Consider the following 24484-nt stretch of genomic DNA (forward strand, 5'->3'; position numbering starts at 1 on the left):
TTTACAAACAATGACTGTCATATGTATTTATATTTGAATATGATTTCACTAAAACAACCTTCAAAACTCAAACACACAATTTTTATTCTCAACAAACTTTTTATTCCACTAATTTTAACAACTCTCTAATACTACTAAAATACAGACCACAGACTCATTACATTTTTAGATTGTAATATATTTGTTTTTTTTTTTAATCAACTTCAACATTCTCCGCCGCCAAGGATATGCCCATATCCTTGTACGTATCATTCTCAGTTGAAATCAGGAAGTCTACAAAGTTTAGACACCGAACGCTGCATAACACCTGTGGCTGTACGAACATCGTAAACTCTAGTTAGGCCATCGGAACTCGGATACTTCTTTTGTATTCGACCAAGGCGCCAACTGGATGGAGACGCTCTTGAGTCTTTTATTAAGACCATATCTCCAATCTCGAAATCTTTTTGAACTCTCATCCATTTCGGACGTTGCTGTAATCGAGACAAATATTCAGTTTGCCATCTTGACCAAAAATCACGCACCATTTTCTGCGTCAATTGCCATCTCGTTAAATTGGATACATTTACCTTTTCATAGTTTCTGTCTGGTAAAGTTATAGTAGGCTCTCCAACAAGGAAATGTCCGGGTGTCAGATACTCGTAATCATCATTAAGTGCTGTTAGTGGACGCGAATTAAGACAAGCCTCTACTTGAGTCAAGACTGTGTATAACTCCTCAAAAGTAAGCGTAGTATCTCCTAGTATACGCTTAAGGTGATACTTCACAGATTTCACCCCGGCTTCCCATAAGCCTCCAAAGTTAGGAGCGCCAGGTGGTATATATTTCCAAACAGTGCCTCTATCATCCAACAAAATTCTCAATTCTTCAGGAAGTTCGTTTCTACCCTGTTTCCACATCTCAAATAGGGTTTTCTCTGCTGATATAAATGTAGTTCCGTGATCACTCCACAGCTCATAACATCGACCTCTTCGTGCAACGAATCTTTTAAATGACGAAATAAATGCTTCTGTTGTCATGTCACTGACTAACTCAAGGTGTATGGCTTTTGTTGCCATGCAAATAAATAGGCATATATATGATTTATATGCTTTAGCTCCTCGTCCTTTGCTCATTCGACATAGTATAGGACCAGCATAATCGACTCCACTTATTGAAAATGGGCGAGATGGATTCACTCTAACGTCAGGTAAGTTTCCCATTAATTGATTACTAGTAGTAGCATTATATATAGCACATTTTTTGCACTGTCTATAAAATCTCTTTATTCTTTGACCGCCATTTATAATCCAATAATTATTTTGCAGGTATGAAGTCATTAATCGAGGACCTCCATGCAGCGTCTCTTTGTGTGCATCATTCAACAGAAGTGGTATAAGTGGATTATCTCTGGTAAGTATGACAGGATGTTTTCTTTCATATTTCAGCTCTGCATGCTTTAAACGGCCAGCAACTCTCAGAACATCATTCTCATCAAGGTAAGGACATAATGGTAATAATCGACTACATCTTTTAATAATTTTCTTCTTTTTCAGGGTTTCTATTTCATCTGTAAAGTCTATTTGCTGAGCTATTTTAACACAAACGGTAAGTGCCTTATCTCTTTCTTCACAATCTATGCTTTTATGTTTAATATTTTCTCTTTTTACATTTTTCATCCATCTTCTACAAAAGGCAACAACGTTCAATAGTTTCTTCAGTGACGAAAATCTATTCAATAAGGTAAGTTTAAATTCATCATCTTTAGTTTTTATAACTGTCGTATTACATTTAATCTGAACTCTTTTTCCAACTCTGTTTCAGGAATTATATCTTTTGGTAACATAAAATTAGACATTTGCAGAAATTCTGGACCTTGCCACCATAAATGACTCTCTTTTAGTACACTGGGTAATAATCCTCGTGATGCTGGATCAGCGGGGTTCTCTTTTGTATTAATGTACAACCACTGAATATTCAAATTGTTTCTAATTTCTATAACTCTATTTTTAACAAATGGTGTCCATTTATTTGGGTCGCCATTTATCCAGGCCAATGTTACTTTGGAGTCAGACCAAGCAAATGTTTTACTGGTATCAATGGAAAGTATTCTCATAACATGTTTAAGTAATTTACTTAACAATGCTGCTGCACATAGTTCCAAGCGCGGTAAAGATATTTGTTTTACAGGCGCAACTTTAGTTCTTGCCATAATCAACGTTGTTTGGCAGGGATTTTTATTATTACTCAATACTCTAGTATAAACTACGGCTGCATATGCTGATTGCGAGGCGTCTGCAAATCCATGTAACTCCACTTCCACATCAATAGTACTTCCATTCCATCTAGGAATCTTGATTTCGGACAGTACAGGTAAATCATTTTTATATTTATTCCATTCTTCTTTCAGATCATTCGACAGTTCTTCATCCCAATCTACTTGATTTAGCCAGAGCTTTTGCATAAATATCTTTGCTTTAATTATGGCAGGTGATAACCAACCCATAGGATCGAATAAAGAAGCTATCTGGCGCAATATATTTCTCTTAGTAAGTAAATTAGTATTTTCGCTTTTCATATAAGTAGGTGCTATTTTTAAACTGTCCTCATTTGTCTCCCACATAATACCCAAAGTCTTCACAGTCTCTTTATGATTTATATCTAATACAATACTATTCACTCTTTTCTCAGGATCTATTGAATTCATAAATTCTTGACTATTTGAAGATATTTTTTGTAATTCAAATTTTCCTTTCAATAACATTTCTGCTAACTCTTTTTGTGCATTTATCGCATCGCTCACATTATCAAAACCAGTTAATACATCGTCCATATAAAAGTCTGAATTCACAATTTTTGAGGCAACAGGATACTGTGTATTTTCATCTTTAGCAAGCTGTCTCATGGTTTTTATTGCAAGGTAAGGTGCTGAAGCCATGCCAAAGGTAACTGTCAGTAATTTATAGGTTTGTATTTCATTATTTTGATTAAATCTATATAATATTCTCTGATATTTTGTGTCTCTCTCTTGTATTTTTATTTGGCGATACATTTTAATAATATCTGCCACAAAAACTGCCACAAAAATCTAACTCTTTTTATGTCAAAAGTTCTCCATTGACGACAGGCGACACATATAAGCGGCGTCGCGACGCACCTATAATATTTGTGTAGATTAGGTAGATAATTATCTCTGTTTTTAAGACTCGATTCACTGTTTTGTAAATGTGTTTTACCAGCGTTCATTTCCAATCAATGAATATTTGTTGGCCTTTTGTGATAAGATAACACCGTTACTATTTTCTAGCCATCGGGTTTATGATGACCGTAGGGTTTCTTATTGTAAACATATTCTTATTGTGACTAACGGACGGAACACGTAATTCTCTTTATGAATATTGTCCAATCCGTGTTTACAGTGCATTGTAATTAGACAAGGAAATTGGTTATTGCACCAATGTTAAATATTCTGCAATGCATTCTTTATGATGACTGTTAGTTTGTTTTAAGTAAGGGAATTTCGGCAATGTGCAAAGATATTGTTATGAAGTTGTATAACGTTGTGCATTGTCTGATAGAAATAAGGTTTGGTTTATTGCCAGTAAGAATTTTGTAAGGACTGTAGTCCCCACTACAGTCTATACCTCCCATATATAAGGCGAGGAATTTTTGTATCGAGTTAGTCGTAATATAGTTATAATGCAGTGATAATACTGTTATAATAGAGGGACTCAGACAGTCATAGTCGGATTGTTATATGCCGACGGCTGTCATAATCTACGGACGGCAGTTATAGTCCGTTATTATTTAGTCAGTCGCGGTAGTCGTAGGTAATCCTATAGACGCCCAGTCGAAACTTGAATTAATCGAATACGGTTATAACTCAATTGTGAAACTTCTGTGGAGAGAAAAAACAGGCATCGAGAGACAACCGTTTCTTTCAAACCCCACCATCGATACAGTCCACTGCTCTCCCTGAGGATCGCCAACAACTCCGTTTGTACCTCGACACGAGCATCAAATACGACACGCACTTTCGATGTTGTTTTATCATCTCTGAAAACTGCGTGATGCGGTAAGTAGACTGTATCTTTCTCTCTCTCATCTTTTACTAATTCCATATGGTTTAATGTTATATACTCTTTTAACACATTATCATACTCTCGTTTTAAGTTTTCATTTCCAGCCAATCTTCTCTCTAAACCTCTTAATCTTCTCATTGCTATTTCTCTAGAATTTTCAGGTAAGATTGGATTGTCTCTCACAAATGGTAAGCTGACTACATATCGTCCTTGTTCATCTCTCATGACTGTTTTCTCATATATTTCTTCTGCTCTTGCTTCTTGGGAGGTAAGTGTATTTTTATTCTCAGACTCTAGTGACTCACATTCCCAAAATCTCTGTAGCATATTATCTAACGTTACACTCAAATGCATACTAATAATTTGGCCCTTATTTGGTAATCTCTCAACAGCTTCGCCGCCAGATATTATCCACCCTAAGTAAGTTTGTTGGGCGATTGGTTCTCCTTGATTTCTCTTTAAAACTCCACTCATCAAAATATCTGTGTAGACATGAACACCCAATAAAAGGTCTACATTTCCAGGTGTATGGTAAGTTGGATCTGCTAACTCGATGCCACTGAAATGTGTCCAATGCTCATAATTTATTCTTGTAGCGGGCATGATATCTGTAACATGCTTAATTAAATAAGCAGTACACTTTAATTTATAATTTTTATTCATTCTAGAGGACAACTCAATCTCCGCCGCGTGCTTGAATGGGGTAGACATCTGTCCAACTGCTGATACCTGACCTTCTACATCTTTACATTTCAATTGTAATCTCTTTACAACTGCTTCACTTATAAATGATTCTTCTGAGCAAGGGTCTATTAAAGCTCGTACAATCTGTGGCCCTCTGCTCGTTTCTAAATTCACCAAAGCAGTAGCAAGTAATGACACACGGCCTCGTATTGACACATGTGAAAGAATATTGTGTTGACTCGTTGTTTGATTATCTGGTGTTCTAATCTCTTCAGTCTCATTATTAATAGTCTCTAAATTTGGTTTAGTTATATGTATCAACGTGTGGTGCTTTCTATTACAGATATCGCATCTCATTCTATATCTACAAAATTTTACACTATGACCAGGACGCAAACAATTAAAGCATAATCTCTCCTTTTTAATGTACTCTGTTCTCATAACTGGATCTAGCTTAATAAACTCTTTGCATGAAAATATGTCGTGATTCTCTTTACACTTTCCACATTCTATATTTCTACTTCTATACTCTGTATTTCTTTTTACAGCATTACTAGTTATTGTAGCAAACGATTTTGGTTTAATTTGAGTTCTCTCTTTCATATAAGATGTTTGAATCATTTCTGTTACTCTAAATCTTCCTTCTAAATATTTCTTAAATTTTTCTAACGTAGGTAATTCTTCAACAGGTATTGTTTGCAATTCTTCTTCCCATGTTTTTTGAGACTCCGAGTCTAATTTATTACTAATTATATGTATTATTAATGGATCCCAATTCTCAATATTAATGTTGTTATTCTTTAAATTATTTAAACATTCATTTGTTGTATCTAATAAATCTTTTATGTTCTTTGATGAAGCTGTAAATATTCGTCTCTGTCCCAAAAGTCTAGTCAAAATTGAATTTACTATTATTCTTTTATTATTATATCTATTAGATAATGTACTCCAGGCGATGTCATAATTATTTTCGGTAATTTGTATGTGTTTCAAAAGTTGTTCAGCTTCGCCAGTTAAACTGGACTTCAGGTAATGCATCTTTTGTATTTTACTCAAATTTTTATTGATATGAATTAATGATATGTACAAATCTTTGAATGTTATCCACTCGCTATAATCGCCTTGGTATAGGGGTATATTTATTTTGGGTAATTTTACGTCTTGATTTACATATTTTGTACATGGCTCCTGGACTTGATGACTCAAAACTTTCTAACATCTCTGTGATATCTGCTTTGCAAAACAAATACTCTTCTTCGCATTTCGAAAATAAATCCTTTTCAAAATATTCATGCTTCTTTCTTTGTTCTAATGTAGATGTCTTTACTATATTTCTATGTGTCTCATCAAAGATATCCCAATGTTTCTCTAAACTTTCTAATCTCACTTTCAAGTAACTTTTATTTATTCTTGGCTTCGGTGTTTTCTTAAAATTAGATATAGTTTTTTGTAAGATAGAATAATTATTTTCTTGAAGCACTAATAAATTTTCCATTTTTCTAAATATTTTTTATACACTGAATAAATATTAAATGTTTTTAAAACAAAAAAAAAATGTTTCGATATTATAAGTCAATAATCACTATTTCAAATAAAATATTGTGTAATAGTTACTTTATGAACTGAGTCCAACGGAACGTCTGTACCGGTATTGTCTATGGTCTATTTTCGCGCTCACTTAATTACACTGTGCTCAATGTATTTATTAAATGTTCAATTATTTAATAATATCACTCAAAATACAAGTTCTTTTTTATTTTAAACTTATCCGGATCGTAAGGACCACTTAATATGAAGGAATTATTTCACTAAAACAACCTTCAAAACTCAAACACACAATTTTTATTCTCAACAAACTTTTTATTCCACTAATTTTAACAATCAATTTTACAGACTCTCTAATACTACAGATTATAGACCACAGAGTAATTACATTTTTAGATTGTAATATATTTGTTTTTTTTTTTTTAATCAACTTCAACAATATTTAATCAATAGTCTCATCAATAAGTTTCAAGCTTCTAGCTTCAAAAATGACGAATTTATGAAGCTAGTAATTTTTTACAAACATTGAATGTCATTTTTATTTATATTTAACCAACAGCCTCAAAAATAAGTTTCAAGCTATAGCTTAAAAAATAACGAATTTACATAAAAATTTGCAACCCCTATTTTATTTTACCCCCTTAAGGGTAATTTTTTACAAACAATGAATGTCATTTTTATTTATATTTAATCAACAGCCTCAGAAATAAGTTTCAAGCCTCTAGCTTAAAAAATGACGAATTTACATAAAAACTTGCATCCCCTATTTTATTTTACCCCCTTAAGGGTAATTTTTTACAAACATTGAATGTCATTTTTATTTATATTTAATCAACAGCCTCAAAAATAAGTTTCAAGCTTCTAGCTTCAAAAATGACAATACTTCCATACAAAATCATTACAACCCTTTTTTCGCTTTAAAAAGTAGCCTATGTCCGTTCTCAGGGTCTAGACTATCTGTATACCAAATTTCATTCAAATCGGTTCAGTAGTTTTGGCGTGAAAGCGAGACACACAGACAGACAGACAGACAGACAGACAGAGTTACTTTCGCATTTATAATATTAGTAAGGAAGTAAGGAAGTGAGGATTTTTGTCGCAGCACAAAAATATATTTTTTCCGTACAAATAGTAACTTTACAGTGTTAATCTACAAACCAACATTTTGTTTCTTACAATCAGCTAAATAATTTAAATAGTTTCATAATATATGACACAATGAAAAGGTAATTTATTTTATAAAAAAGGCAGTTAGTTTTTATTTTAGTGGAAAATAAAAAAAATATATTTTGATACAACAACAATATATTTATTAACACCTATACTTTATTAATTTTGTGTTAATGCTTTTTAAATAAACACCCACACATTATTTCTGTATAACCTACAAAAATGGGTAAATAATTTAATTTCGGATAGTGCCACACCACAACATTATTTAGAAAATGTAAATAATAAAATGTGAAGAAATTGTGATTGTTATTAAGTTTTTTTTTAATAAGTTCGTCAGAACAGGGAATGAACATTTGACGTTTATTATTATTTGACATTGGACATTAACTTTAATTTTTGTAATTTATATTGTAAAACTTTAAGTTGGGCTAAAATAAAACAAATTAATAAAATAAATTGCCAAATTTGTCTCGCAATCGGCCAATTTCAGGTTTAAAGAAAAAAACACAGACACACGATATACGATTTTATCATAAAAAAATGTCAAAAAGCAAGATCTTTCGTTTTACATTATGTTATCTGTGGTTTTGTTCTCTGTGATGGATACCTTATTGGCGCAAACGCACGCGATGTGTTGATTGGTTGTTAGCTAGTGAAATGAAAAGATGACGAATAAGTGTGCGATGTATTCAACCGCATAAAGATAACCTTGTATTTCCATTTTGAACCCCTTACAACCATTTTTTCGCATTAAAAAGTGGCCTATGTCCATCCTCGGCGTCTAAACTATCTGCGTACCAAATTTCATTTAAATCGGTTCGGTAGTTTTGGCGTGAAATCGAGACAGACAGACAGAGTTACTTTCTCATTTATAATATTAGTAAGGAAGTAAGGAAGGAAGTAAGGATTAATCGGGTATGTAGCAATTAACTTGAAATCAGATAGTGACTTTTGTTATCATTATAAAAGGATTTTATAAATATTAATATGTTTAGAATGATTTTCATTAAGAGTAACAAAATTGAAAGCACTGCACTTTTAATAAAGAAACTAGAGACTGCGTGTGTGCGCGGGCCTAGAGTCGCCTTTTTTTATCTTGAACATTTTCTTTTCGAATGGTCTTGGATGGCAAAAATTTATATGTTTTAATTTCTGTATACTATTTTGATCTGTGGCCATACATGCTATTGTAATGCCATCACATTACAAAACCTAACCTAAACGACTTTTTTTATTGCTCATATATAGATATGTGGCTACAATTTCCATTTTAGTGGTCATGAAAACCAACCCACTTTTCTATATATATACATATTTTTATTTATTTATTTATTTATTAAACTTTAATGCACAGATACATTAATAAAGGTGCACATGGCGGACTTAACACCTAGAGGCATTTTCTCCCAGTCAACCATAGGGCAAACAGAGATTCATGTGGGCGGTACATTATGATTAACATAATACTTACATAACGTAATAATATATATATATATATATATATATATATATATACATACCAATACATATACATACAATATATATACAAATCAACAATGAAAGACAGATTCCTGAAGGAGGAGAGGTAGAGGAAGATTAAATAGTATTTAAATTTGGGATAAAAAGAATTACTCTAGTTCAAAGAAAGGTGTTTACGCAATTTTGATTTAAATGAGAATTTGGCGCGCGAAGCGCTGGATTTAATGTCAAGGGGTAACTCATTCCAATGTTTGATGGCTTGTAATGTGAAGGATTTTGAAACGAAGCTCGTACGATGAGCAGGAACGTGGAGAAGTAAATTCCTAGACGGGCGAAGGTTGCGATAGATGTCCCCATGAAAAAGAAATTTGGTATTAAGATACTCGGGAGAGTTAGGATCGTATAGTAAAGAATGAAGTGTACACAAGAGACGAACAATTCTGCGTTGGCGGATTGGAAGCCATTTAAGCTGAGCACGATAAGAGGAGATATGGTCGTACTTGCGAAGACCGAAAATGTAACGTATACAATTATTAAGAAGGCGATCCAATTTATTTAGAAGTTCTTCATTCATATCCGAGCAGCACACATCAGCATAATTGATAATGGGAAGTACCAGGGATTGAATGAGTAAGATTTTGGTACTGGTAGGAAGAAAACTCTTAAAGCGATATAAGTTACGCAAGGTGTATGTTACTTTACGACTAACCTCATTGACGTAATTACTCCAGCTGAGGGTGGTATCAATTGTTAATCCAAGGTCTTTAACATTTGAGCAATATGGTATCGACATTTTATTGAAGATTACTGGTGGAATAGAAGTCAAGTCCCGTTTACTTAGTTGTCTCGAGCTACCCAAAATAATTGCTTGGCATTTGCTAGGGTTAACAGTGACACCGAACCTAGCCGCCCAGTCCTCAACATATCATGGTGACCTGTGACTATAATATCTATACTTTGTAACGTTTCACTCCTTTCCTAAGAATAGAATAGAAAATCATTTATTCAAATAAACTTAATATAAGCACTTTTGAATAGTGAACAATTTTTTTTTAAATCTACTGCTCATTCGGAAAGCTGTCTGTCCTCAAGAAGAATAAGCAAGAAACTTGTGTGTTGCTCTTTTAAACAAACCTTGTAAGTTCACATTTTACAAGTCGAAACGTGTGAATACAAACTACCAACTACCAAGCACTAATTTATTTAGGCTCAAATATAAAAACACAATAAGATTAAATCAGTCGTAGTGATAAGAGCAGACCAGTCCCTACAAGCGGCACTCGTTCACGAGTATGACTGATGAGCCCGCCACGCCGCCACATGTCTGGACATTTTAGTGAGCATGACTGCTCATTACACTCGACCTCGTCATAGCTACTTATTTAAATTTACTATATGGTAGTTACAGTATTCGCACTTTACATAAGGATGCATGCGGCAATCAATACAAAAGCCGCTACGCTATCATATTTCAAGAAAGCAGTATGTAAAAGAAATTATAACGTTGTCTGCTAAAAAACTTATTCTTGTTAGATATTGCTATCTTTTATGAATTCATCTATCCTATAATAGGCTTCTTTACATAATATTTGTTTAATATAAATTTTGAATTGATACAGAGAGGCACTGTCAGATTTATAGTAGATTCTGGTAGTTTATTATAGAATCTTACGCAATTAATAAGTTTTAATATTTTCATAAATGTACTGCGAGGCAACGGTCAGGATATTTAATTCTTTAAAACATTGACGTAATGACTCTCTCGAACCCATACCATAAATGGCTCTCTTTTTGTAAAATAAATATAGTATTTACATCGGAAGCTTTACTCTACAGCAGTATGCTATATGACATAATGCTATGGAGATTAACTAAAATATACAAGTTTTGGCGTCGCCACGTCTGTTAATTGCCTTATTCTTCTAATTGCATAAGCAGCAGAACCGAGTCTACTGGCTAATTTTGAAATATGGGGCCCCCATTGTAACTTCGAATCCACTGTTACTTAAAAAAAAATTGTAACATTAACTAAATACATTATTTCATCATGAAGCAATAGCTGCGTATTTATTTGTCTTACATTAGGAAACCTGAATTTAATACACTTAGTTTTGTTAGAATTTAATAATAGGTTATTATATGTCAACCAATTTAAATATAGCAGAGATAGCATAATTTACATCGTCTAATTGATTACTTTGGCGACCAATTTTAAACACTAACGAAGCATCATCTGCAAATAACACTATATCTGCAATTTTCTCTACCATGTAGGGAAGGTCATTTATATAAATTAAAAAGAGAAATGTGTCTAAGATTGAACCTTGAAAAACACTGAGAGCATCCTGTGACTGCTCCAATGATTTGAATATATATGTAATAAGCGCTACGCCTGCATCAGTAGTAGACTTACCGACTTTCACTTAGAACTGGCAATATAGAAATTGATTTATAGCTGCCTAGCTCAAATCTATCTACTGATTTAAGCAGTGAAATGAATTTGCTAAATTTGCTAAAATCATTAGTTGAGGAAAAACGCCATTATCAACACATTTATTGAAAATAGTAGCTAGATAAGAAGCAACAATATCTATGAATGAACTAACTACTTTAACTGACATGCCCCAGAGATCTTTCGTTTTTTTTTTTTAACTGTTTGAATACTTTTATTATATGAAAAGGGCTGAAACGTGAAAATTTAAATGTTAAAGAACAAGGGCCGACATTAGCCTCCAGGAATGTTTTTGCTTGAATGGGAGATGAATCCAGAGAAGATGTAATGTCAATCGGAATATTAGCAAAAAAATCTTGGAAAATATGAACTATGTCTTTTGTTGCTGTTATTAACTTATTGTCATAATTTAATGAAAATTGATAGCTGGCTATTCAGATCTTCTTTAGATTTAGCTGCAATACAAACTTGTGTGAAAATTTTAGAATAATTTCTCACATAAGTGGTAAATTTGTCATCAAATCTATATATTTTTTGCTCATATAAATCAAACAAAATGTTTCTACTTTTAAGTATTCCCAATGTTGCCCATTCTGTAAATTTAGATTTAACACAATATTCTTTTTTCTTGAAAATATTCTGATAAACTTGGTGTAAAGAATATCAGGATTATTGCTAGATTGTAACTGTAAGTCTAATTTATATTCAACAGTGCCTTTATATTTATTAATATTGTAAGCATTTATGTGTCTGTTTGATTTTTTGTTATTGTTATTTTTTTTAGTCTGATTACTAAACTTAACAACTTGACCACAGTGATCTGAAGGAAGTTTATTTATTATTATTTTTTCAATATACTCACAGTTACAAAAAACATTGTCAAGACAAGTAGCAGTTTGTTTGTATTTGTTTGTAACACTTTATTGTACAGTAAATACATTTAAATTAACTAAAGATACGATTTAAAAAAAAATATATAGTTGTACAAATGAGGGATTTCTTCCAGTCAACCTTTGAATGAATGAAAGGAATTGTGGAGTGGTGGGACTATATATATACATGACAATAACAACAAAGGAAAAAGAAGCAAACGCATTATATAACTATAATATATAACAACTAGAATATTAAATAAATATTTAAGTATAATATATAAATACATATACCTAAATATATATAAAGTAATAATAATAAAATAACAAATGTATAAATAGTAATAGCAGAAATATATAAAAAACAAGACTACTATATAAAAAAAAAAATATGAAGAATACTAAAACAGCGCATCTGCAGTGTGACTCCAAAGTTTTTTAAGGCGAGCCTTAAATGAGTAAACCGATGAAGACAATCTGACCTCCATTGGCAAAGCATTCTAAAGTCGAGCAGACTATATTGTAAAGGAGTTAGTGTAACAATGACTCGTATGACACGGTATTGCCAAAACTAGATTATGACTGGAACGAAGACGGTCATCAGTCCGTAACCGGAATCTTTCCTGCAGGTACATGGGCGAACTGGAGTTGTAAAGGATCTGATATAAAAGGGTAAGCAAATGGATGTTACGACGGTCACGAATAGGAAGCCAATTAAGTTGCTTACGATAGACAGCGACATGATCAAACTTACGTAAACCGAAGATGAATCTTATGCAGAGGTTTTGCAAGCGCTCCAGTTTATCAAGTAACTCTAGGAAAATGGAAGGATCTAGGGAGGCACTGTCGGCATAGTCCAGCAACGGAAGAAGGAGAGAGTGGGCTAGCAGAAATTTTGTACGCCAAGGCAGAAAAAACTGAAGGCGTCTATGCGAGTGGAGTGAAGAAAAAAGTATATATACGACTTATCTCACCAATGTGAGGCCCCCATGAGAGCGTCTGATCCATGATAATTCCCAGGTTCTTCACAGTAGAAGAGAAAGGAATGTGATTGCCATCAAAGGCAACAGAAGGAATATACACAGATCTTAGACTACAGATGTAATGATGACTGCCAATAATAATAGCTTGGGATGTATTAGCATTGATTAAAAGGCTAAAGCTTTTTGACCATTCGGCGATAGCGCAGAGGTCATTATTAATACTATAGATAGCATTAGCTAAGCTATCGATAGAAGCAGCAGCATACAATTGAAGGTCATCATATAAATGAAATGAGGAGGATAGAGATTTAGTAATACCATTAATAAAAAGAGAAAAGAGTAAGGGCGAGAAGATACCACCCTGTGAGACACCCGTCAGTACCTCAGCCCAGTCGGAACGACTATCATCCACCTTCACCAATTGACGCCGGCCAAACAGATAAGACCCAAACCATGAAAGGGCAGACAATGAAAAGTTTATGGAACGCAGGATACACAGCAACAGGTCAAAATCTACCGACTTAAATGCATTAGTGAAATCGAGAAGAACTAAGACAGATAGGTTCTTATTTTCAATGTTTTGCCTGATGTCGTCAGTAATTTTAACAAGCGCAGTAACAGTGCTATGTACAGCACGGAATCCTGACTGGTACGGACTCAGAAGGTTGTTTTTGAGTACGAACTCGGACAATCGCCGAAGAATAAAATGTTCTAAAATTTTGGAAGGAACTGGGAGTATGGATATGGGACGAAAGTAGGATATGGAAGTCGGGTTGGATTTCTTGGGAAGAGGAATGACGTGACTAAATATACAAACAGAAGGAAATGTACCTAAGGATAGGGAGCAATTCAAGATATCTACGATAAGAGACGCAAGCAGTGTCTTGTAAGGTTCAATCATATCTAGTCCGATACCATCATCACCAACGGCCCTAGAATTGATTGAATTTAGATTTTTTAAAAGCTCATCGACCGATATTTCCCCAAGCGTGAAAGGGTCGCCATTAATAAGAAGAGAATCAGCGAGGAAAGTTACAGTTGCTTGTTTAATAATAGGATTTAAAGTCCCAGGGGCAGCGGCAAAAGCTTGGTTGATCTCATTAAGATTCGTAAAGTTAAAATCTCCGGAATGACGTTTACCGATGCCTAAATTACGTAAGTAACTCCATAGTTTACCAGAAGGGCAACCCTCAATATTGGTGTGGATATGCCTACGCCTAGCTTGACGACACAACCTATTGCACCTATTCCTCAAAGCAATATAACTTTCACGAGAACTATCATCGGAATTGCGACGCAACCTCATCCTAGCTCTGTCTCTCCTACACATAAGAGCTTTTAGCTCCGGTGTTAGCCAAGGAGCAGGATTGTATTTTAGGCGCACTTGCTGAACAGGAGCATGTTTATCATAAACATTCAGGAGTAATTGTTGAAATGCAGCCACTTTAGAGTCAATATCGTTGGCCGATAGGATGGGGCTCCAGTCAGCATGACGTAGATCATCCTGCAAGGTATTAATATCCACGTTGCCAAAATTACGTCGTAGTACTCTATTCCTGCGCTTGGGATAACGGAGTTTAAAGGAGGAAAAATAAGATTATGACTTGAGAAGGCCACTGCACAAAACTGACCATGAGATACAACTAGGTTCGGAGAAGAGGTAATAACAAGATCAAGAAGAGAGGGCGGACCGGTATGTGGAAAGTGAGTAGGAAGGAGGGGAAGGACATTGAGATTAAGAGAATGAAATAAAGAGAGTAGCGTATTGGAGCGGTGATCATTTTTGATTAGCAGTCATGGCGGTTATACGAGTGGGTTCCTGAAAGACATTACTTAAATCAAATGACTGAAATAAACTAATAATTTTTGTACGTGTGGGCGTATCACAAAGAATATGCACGTTAAAATCTCCACACACAATATTTTTTTTACTGCTATTAAATACTTTTTTTAATATATCCTCCATCACCTCTTCAAATACATTGTAATCACTACAAGGAGACCTATAAACACATATAAGTATCAATTTTTCTAGTTCTATACATGAGATTTCTGTACAACACTTAATAGAAAGTACAACAATGTCAGCACTTTCCTTTACTTTAACATTATTTCTTGCAATTATCATAGACCCACCTCTGTTAACTCACTTTCTATTGAAGCAGCTGATAACATTACAATTATTTAAACTGAACATCATATTGCCATCTTCAAACATACACCATTTTATAAATTTGTGTAGTCTTCATTACTTTAATAAAATCTATTAGGAGATAAAATACTAAGTTAACATTCATAAAGTAACGTAAAGTAAGTAATGCAAAATGTCGTTACTTCGATTGTATTGTCAGCTCGGGTGCAGCAATGGTAGTCTTCTACACTGCGCTATGTAGTCCATGGTGTTGATAATGTGGAAACACTACACACTACTATATATTGTATATAACGTGGATTACCAAGAACAGTGTATGTTTTCTTGATGTGTACATGGTGGTGCGATGATTGTGGCTTGCAGTTGAGTTAAACTTCTGATGAACTTGATTTTCACGATGATAACAGCGCTGGTTCTCTTGTCACTATTCTTCAAGCAAATTTTTTAATAATCTTTTTAACACTTCAACACCGGACACAACACTTAATTAATTGTTTCACTTTATGCGTTGGCGTTAATATTTGCAGACAGAGATTGAATAGCGATGGCGACCGGCGGTCAACTTGAACTAACTGGGCGGAAGTCTTCTTTAATAATTTCTTCTTGTAACATCTTGCATAGTTTAAAGAAATAGGAAAAGGACATATCTGGTATGCGTATGCGTGACTGAGACAGCTATCTAAATTAAGTATCAAACCAACTATCGATGCGTACGGAAAGTATAGGTAAACATAGCGTAAACAGTGTCAAATATATATTAAATCAAAATCATTAATATTTTTTATTAAATGATGCTGTGATTAAAAAATATACTTAACGGTCGAAATCTTCTGGTAGAGAAATTTACAGTATATACCATATACTCGTACCAGTTCATAGTAGTAGTTCAAAAATAAAGTAAGTTCATAGAATACACACAGCTGGTACATAATTTGTATGAATTAGTGGTTAATTTCTTCTTTACTAACGGAAGAGAATGTACTATATGTTAAACTAGGTATAACTTATTTTTCATAGGAAGATACGTTTGATTTACATATTCCATTTTTAATTCATATTAATCGGGTATGTAGCAATTAACTTGAGAATCAGATAGTGACTTTTGTTATCATTATAAAAGGATTTTATAAATATTAATATGTTTAGAATGATTTTCATTAAGAGTAACAAAATTGAAAGCACTGCACTTTTAATAAAGAAACTAGAGACATATAAAAACACAATAAGATTAAATTAGTCGTAGTGATAAGAGCAGACCAGTCCCTACAAGCGGCACTCGTTCACGAGTATGACTGATGAGCCCGCCACGCCGCCACATATCTGGACATTTTAGTGAGCATGACTACTCATTCAACTCGACCTCGTCATAGCTACTTATTAAAATTTATTATATGGTAGTTACAGTATTCGCACTTTACATAAGGATGCATGCGGCAATCAATACAATAGCCGCGACGCTATCATATTTCAAGAAAGCAGTATGTAAAAGAAATTATAACGTTGTCTGCTAAAAAACTTATTCTTGTTAGATATTACTGTCATTTATGAATTCATCTATTCTATAATAGGCTTCTTTACATAATATTTGTTTAATATAAATTTTGAATTGATACAGAGAAGGACTGTCAGATTTATAGTAGATTCTGGTAGTTTATTATAGAATCTTACACAATTACCATAGAATGAGTTACTAACTTTGTGTAGACGGCATTTAGGTAAAGTTAGCTTATTTTTATTGCGTAAGTTTCTGCTTGTACAGTCTTTAAGTTTTTTGAAACTATCTAAGTTTTTCCTTGTATACTTTTTTTGTGGGTAGCTGTGAAACACAACAGACGTAAAATTACACCTCTCTGTTTTAAATTTATTTATTAATTATTTAAAAGAAAAAGTTTTAATACTATTTACATGAATTTGTAAATCTAATCTATTATCTACCTGCTGTGATTATTTTCCTTTCATTCTTCTCTTCAAATCATTTCAAATGGACACACTGCACACTACAATGGCGGGTATGATGGAGTACTTTAATAAGACTATGGCTGAGTTCCAAAACCAGTTGCTGAAGGCAAACAACACACCAGCTACAGTGCCTTCGCTTGAATCTGACTTTGTCACTTTCCGGAGCTTTATAACAACTGCATTCACTAGTCTTCAGAAGCAAGTGGAAATAATTGCCCGCCAACAAGAACAGATAGTAGCAGCGTAGTAGACGCAAAATGTTGTTGCTGCATGGAGTGCCAGAGTCACAACGGGAATCTGTAGCCCAGGTGGTAGCAAAGGTCGTCATAGACAGGCTGGACATTGGAGACTTCACTACAGGACATATCTCTCGGTGTCACCGTCTTGGTCGAACATTGAAAGACAAGCCTCGCCCGATAGTTGTGAAGTTCCGTGACTTAGACATAAGGAATGAGGTATGGTATGCCAAAACTAAACTTAAGGGCAGCGGGATCACCATGTCAGAATTTCTGACTGCGGCCAGACACAGTGTATTCATGGCAGCTCGACAACGCTTTGGCATCAAAAACTGTTGGTCGCATGACGGTTTCATCGTTGTCGCTGATGGGGTTGGTACAAGGCATCGCATAAGTTGTTCTGGTGAGCTGAGCAAGCTGATTAGCTCATTGCCGGCCTCAACAGTCCAATCTGCATCGACCCCAGTCATTGCCAAAGACCCTGCCGTCACTACGATTCGATCAAAACGCCATAGAAAGTAGAATTGTTTGTTATTATTGTATGTCGAGTATTCTTTATTACTGATTCACTGTAGTATACACTTTTTCAATTTAGTTTTACCTCAGAAACTCATAATTATTACGCTACCTACGAATTAATTTTGTTTTCTTTTATATGTAAACATGTCAATAAGTAAAATATTAAAATCCTTATGTCTAATCAAAACTGTCAACTAAATGTCAAGTGTAGTGTTATTGTTTATCATTGACGATGTAAATTATGCTATCTCTGCTATACTAAATTGGTTCACATGTAATAATCTATTATTGAACTCCAACAAAACTAAGTGCATTAAATTCACGCTGCCTAATGTAAAACAAGTAAATACGCAGCTATTACTTAATGATGAAATAGTTAATTTTGTTAATGATACAGTTTTTTTAGGAATAACAGTGGACTCGAAGTTACAATGGGGGCCCCATATTTCAAAATTAGCCAGTAGACTTAGTTCTGCTGCTTATGCAATTAGAAGGATAAGGCAATTAACAGACGTGGCGACGGCAAAACTTGTATATTTTAGTTATTTCCATAGCATTATGTCATATGGCATACTGCTATGGGGTAAAGCTGCCGATATAAATACTATATTTATTTTACAAAAGAGAGCCATACGTTCTATTTATGGTATGGGTTCTAGAGAGTCATTACGTCAATGCTTTAAACAATCAAATATCCTCACCGTTGCCTCACAGTACATTTATGAAAATATTATGTATACAAGGAAAAACTTAGATAGTTTCAAGAAACTTAAAGACTGTACAAGTAGAAACTTACGCAATAAAAATAAGCTAATTTTACCTAAATGTCGTCTACACAAAGTTAGTAATTCATTTTATGGTAATTGCGTAAGATTCTATAATAAACTGCCAGAGTCTACGCTAAATCTTACAGAGAGGCAATTCAAATCTTATATTAAACAAATGTTATGTAAAAAAGCCTATTATAAGATAGATGAATTTATAGATGACAGCAATATATAGCAAGAATAAGTTTATTTGCGGACAACGTTATAATTTTAATTTTCATACTGCTTTCTTGATATATGATAGCGTAGCGGCTTTTGTATTGATTGCCGCATGCATCCTTATGTAAAGTGCGAATACTGTAACTACCATATAGTAATTTTTGTAGCTGTGACGTGGTCGTGTGGAATGAGTAGTCATGCTCACTAAAATGTCCAGACATGTGGCGGCGTGGTGGGCCGGGTCAATGGGCTCCCTAAAATATGGTCGAGCGCAGTGATGGCTGGCTCATCCGTCATACTCGTGAACGAGTGCTGCTTGTAGGGACTGGTCTGCTCTTATCACTACGACTGATTTAATCTTATTGCATGATTATATTTGACCCAAAAAATTAGTGCTTGTTGGTAGTTTGTATTCACACGTTTCGACTTGTAAATGTAAACTTACAAGGATTATTTAAAAGAGCAACACACAAGTTTCTTGCTCGTTCTTCTTGTGATGAGACAGCTTTCCGAACGAGTGGTAGATAAAAAACAAATTGTTATGACTATTCAAAAGTGCTTAAATTAAGTTTATTTGAATAAATGATTTTCTATTCTATTCTATTCATGTCAAGTTTAAATGTCGTTGTCTGTGTTCATTAGTGTTGTCAGTACGTAAAATAATCACTTTAGAGACGTTCCGTTGCACGTTCATTGTTTTTTTGTTTTGTTTATGCATATTAAAGGTTGAAAAATTTAATATGTAAAAATATTAATTAGAGATCTTTATGTGCAGGTAGATAATATTTTAAAAATTGTTAATTAATTTAAATTTTTTAAAAGTTATATTTATTTAGTTATTTGTTTATTATTTTTAATAATTAGTATATAAATATATGTTGGAAGAACATTACTCTTCATTTTCGAGTTCGACATCTAGTTATAATTCTACGTATAATGATTTTATTCCCCTTAATGAGACTTTAAATATTAACTTTGAGAATACTGTAAAAAAATTTAATGTGGTGCATATTAATGCTCAAAGCATTCCGGCCCATTTTCCTGATTTTCTAACATCTTTTAATGTCGAAAATTTACATGCTATCTTAATTTCAGAATCATGGTTAAAACCTTGTCTTCCATCTGTCTCCTATTCCTTGCCCGGTTTTAACCTGATTCGTAATGATCGTGTCAAGGGGGGTGGTGGTGGAGTTGCCATTTATCTTCGTGACTATATTTCTTATAAAATTATCCTCTCCTCTGATATATCCAACCCTTCTCTAGAACCAGAATTTCTTTTTATTAATGTTGATTTCTTGCACTCTAAAACTCTTTTAGGTGTTTTTTATAGTCCCTCATCTTCCATTGATTATTTCTCTTTCCTTGAAAACACCCTCGAAAATCTTATCCCCTCCTTTCATCATACTATTATTATGGGCGATTTCAACACATGTTTACTCAAAACTGACTACCGTGCTAACCGCCTTAGATCTCTTGCTGATTCCTGTAATCTGAATATTCTACCTCTACAGTCGACTCACTTCTTCCCAAACTGTAATCCTTCCCTATTAGATCTTCTGTTTGTCTCCTCCCTTAATCATGTTGCTAGGCATGGTCAGTGTCCTGCAGATGCGTTCTCCTACCACAATCTCATTTATCTTTCTTACAAAATCCGTCCTCCTAAACCTAAACATAAAGTCTTAATGCGGCGTAGTTTTGGTGGCATTGATCAAGTAAGATTGCGTAACGATGCGTCTGCTGCGGACTGGGTGGCTATTCACAATGCAACATCAGTGGATGACCAAATTAGATTATTTAACTCGCTTTTATTGGAAATCTACGACCGACATGCTCCTGTTCGTCCAGTACTGTTACATATGTATGTTTTTATGTATATAATAATATAGGATGCAAAGAGGACGTGACTCAAAGACCAGTTGCTAGTTGGGACTGCCTTTATTGTTGATTCAGCCTACCCGACATTTACTTTATAATATATTTTATAATAATGCATAATTACCTACAATCCCCTTTTTTTTTTTTTATTAAAAAAAAAGTAAACATGCATTTAGAAATAAGAATAGCATTTAAAATACTATAATAATCTTCAACATAATAATATTTTATTACTGTACATAGTTCTAGCAGACTTCATTCATTTATTTGAAACATATATTTCATTATTACATTAAATTTATATAATAGAATTAAAATTATCTTAATTACCTAGAAATGAATTTATATAAATGGCTATATAAAACTATCAGGCAATTATATATAAAATTATTATTTTAAGTATTAAGAACATTAATTTTCGCAACTAAGATAATTAGGTATATATAATAAGTTCAACGTATTATTGGAAAGACTAAAACTATTGATTCAGTAATTCCATACAAATGGTAGCAGCAGTAGCAGTAAGAAATTTATTGTAGCAGTAAACTATTACTTCTTATAAATATTTATTTTTATAATTATGTTAGTACGATTTTATACACTTAGTTTTTTATTACAATTACAATTATACAATTTTATACAAACTATAATTATTACAACAAAATTAATATACCTATATAAATTAATTTTTTTTTTTTTTATTTCATTTTATTTTTATAATGGTGCCTATGGGCTTTTTAGTGGTGCGCCAGGTGTGGAATATCCCCAGCGATCAGGAGCTCTCACTTCCCTGCCATAACGGGTGCAATAATTAGTAATAGAGCGACTATTCGAATTCAGTTGGTGCATTGGTGCACCGGAGCTCTGTGAACCATATCGACTGCTACCTGTATTGACATGAATGTCGTCATATTGTATACTACGGCTATCGTGTTCTATGTTCCACGATCGGTTGGACCCATCTGGTATAATGTGCCTTCTATTACGTCTTAATAAAAGACCGTTGTACATTTTAATCATGTAAGATTGTGGATCTACTATATCGTTTATTATTCCCGATTTCCATATATTATTTATTCTTACTTTAACAGCATCACTTACTTTAACAGGTTACTAGTTTTTATTCTGTCTGGTATTTTAATTACAATCCGTGTTGGTAGATGTTCAATATTGTTTATATTAATTTGTGCTAATGTCTGTACCCTATGTGCGGAAGTGAGAGCTAATAAGGTAACGCATTTTTTACTGAGATCTTCTAAAGACAGCTGGTCGTTAGGGTACATAGTGCCAAGGCTGTCAAGTATTGGGACTGTATCCCACGTTACGTCATATTTAGGCAGGGGTGGACGTAGCCTGTATACACCTTTAAAAAATCGTGTTAGTCGGTCGTCTTTTGCTAGACGGGGCCCTAATATAAGTGAGAGTGCAGATCTGTATGAATTTAGAGTACCAAATTGACAGCCGTTATTATAACTTTCTGTAAGGAAGGCCAGAATAGTCGGAATGGATGCTTCGTAAATATCTACCTTATGTTTGTTACAGAAAACAAACCACTTCTTAAATGCTATATCATATTGTTTGTAAGAGTTATCAGTTAGTGAGGCCATCATAATTTGTAACGAAGAGGTTGGTATACTGCGTCGCGATAGTGCTGCCCGCACAACACTCCGACTTCCAGGGTAAGCTTCGACTGCAATTTCTGGCTGCTGCTGGGAGTCATAATAATACATGTATTATTTTTAAAAATTATAGTATTTGTCACGAGTAATTTAAGGAAGATGGGGTACCATGGTTGAGTGGGCCACCTAGGGACCACCATGACGCCCCTTGCTTTGTCTGATATGATTTTTCTTAATGTTTTTAATATGATCGCAAATGGAGGGAAAGCATAAAAGTACGTCTTTGACCATTTAATGGTAAAGGCGTTTATGGCTATGGCATCCGGGTCTTTATGCCAGGATACGAAGTTACTACATTTGGCGTTAATTCGACTAGCAAACAAATCAATTTTTGGGGTTCCAAACTGACTCGTAATCAGTTCAAACGCTTCGCTAGTTAGCTCCCATTCGGCATCAGGATGTATTCGTCTGGATTCTGCATCAGCGATTACATTATCTGTGGATTTTATGTATGAAGCATATATATATAAATTTCTATCTTCGCACCATTTCCAGATGTCTTTGGACACTTGTGAGGTGGGGGAATTGTATTCCACCCATGCGGTTTATGTAAGCAATTGCAGTAGAATTATCTATATGAATTAGTATTTGATAAATACTGAGGTCTTTGGTAAATATTTTTATCCCAAACAATGCAGCCATTAGCTCTAACTCGTTTATATGTTTCTTCTTTTCTTCCTTTGTCCATGACCCACTGGCTGTATTTTCGCCACAAGCCGCTCCCCATCCTGTGGTAGAGGCGTCCGTATATATCTCCCGATGATACTCATCGATTCTAATTTTTCGTGAGGATGATTTGATACATTTTTACCACCAGTTGAAGTCAGGTAATAACCTGTTTGGTATGGGCATGTACTTATCATAATTGTGGTCTTCTCTAAGGTATAAATATTTGTGCCGTACGAATACCTTCGTATAGAGTAGACCGTATTCAACAGCGGGACAAGCGGATACCAGAAGGCCTATTATTTGTGCAAATTTTCTAATTTTGCATCGTTTCAGTTTTATCACCTTGGTGAGTTCTGTTTGTATATATACTTTTTTATCATCGGGCAAGGTAAATTTTATTGAATCTATAATAAAGCCTAGAAATGTGCACTTTGTTGCTGGTGAGAAATTACTTTTTGTTTCGTTGATTATAAAGCCGAGACTTTGTAATAATTTTTTAGAGATTAATAGGTTGCGTTCGCAATCACTGTATGTTTGTCCCAATAAAAATAAGTCATCGAGATAAATTGTGGATAAGAGGCCACACATGCGCAGAAGTTTAATGACTGGTTTCATAATTTTTGTGAAAGTATATGGAGCGGTGTTTAAGCCAAATGGTAGGACATTAAATTCATAGATTTTGCCTGACCAGTTGAATCTTAGGTATTTTTTTGAGTCTGTGTGCACCTTAATTAAAAAATATGCATCTTTTAAATCCAGTGTTGCCATGAAGCAATTGCTGGTAACTAATTTAATCGCTGTGCGTAAGTCTTCAAGTTTGAAATGATCAGTTTTAATGAATTTGTTTAATTGTTTTAAGTTCAATATAAATCTAAATTTACCATTAGGTTTAGGTCGAAGAAATACTGTTGAAAGAAACTGATTCCTATCGGGACAACATTCAGTAATGGCCCCCATGTTTAATAGGTCGGTTATTGCCATATTGAATTGACTTTTCTCAATGTCGGTGTATTTGCCCACTATTGGTTCGTGTTTCTGTACAGGAGGACAAGAGAATTTAATTCTGTAACCGTTCACCCATGATAGTATAGTGGGATCATCGGTAATGAGCGCCCACTGTTTATAGAATAATGAAAGTCGACCGGCATACTTTACCATGT

The 24484-nt window shown here is 34.0% G+C and overlaps 3 protein-coding genes and 1 pseudogene across 3 annotated transcripts; 1 reads left to right on the forward strand and 3 right to left on the reverse strand.

Moving 5' to 3' along the window:
• Positions 1–254: 254 nt before the first annotated feature.
• On the reverse strand, positions 255–1658 carry LOC131842455 (uncharacterized). Its single transcript, XM_059190984.1, has one exon. The coding sequence runs from the start codon at positions 1656–1658 to the stop codon at positions 255–257; it is 1404 nt and encodes a 467-aa protein (XP_059046967.1).
• A 92-nt stretch (positions 1659–1750) lies between these two features.
• Positions 1751–2917, reverse strand: LOC131842457 (uncharacterized). The gene has a single exon (XM_059190985.1). The coding sequence runs from the start codon at positions 2915–2917 to the stop codon at positions 1751–1753; it is 1167 nt and encodes a 388-aa protein (XP_059046968.1).
• Positions 2918–3082: 165 nt separating this feature from the next.
• On the reverse strand, positions 3083–16013 carry LOC131842458 (uncharacterized). Its single transcript, XM_059190986.1, has 4 exons — positions 15975–16013; positions 14112–14753; positions 3912–5543; positions 3083–3136 (listed from the first exon to the last, which is right to left on the reverse strand). Exons 1-4 carry the CDS (start codon positions 16011–16013, stop codon positions 3083–3085), a joined length of 2367 nt encoding a protein of 788 aa, XP_059046969.1.
• A 1369-nt stretch (positions 16014–17382) lies between these two features.
• Positions 17383–18289, forward strand: LOC131842464 (uncharacterized; annotated as a pseudogene).
• Positions 18290–24484: the final 6195 nt, after the last annotated feature.

The sequence above is a fragment of the Achroia grisella genome, unplaced genomic scaffold (assembly GCF_030625045.1).
Source record: "Achroia grisella isolate CSIRO2021 unplaced genomic scaffold, CSIRO_AGI_Agris_v1 utg24009, whole genome shotgun sequence".
Taxonomy (NCBI): Eukaryota; Metazoa; Arthropoda; class Insecta; order Lepidoptera; family Pyralidae; genus Achroia; species Achroia grisella.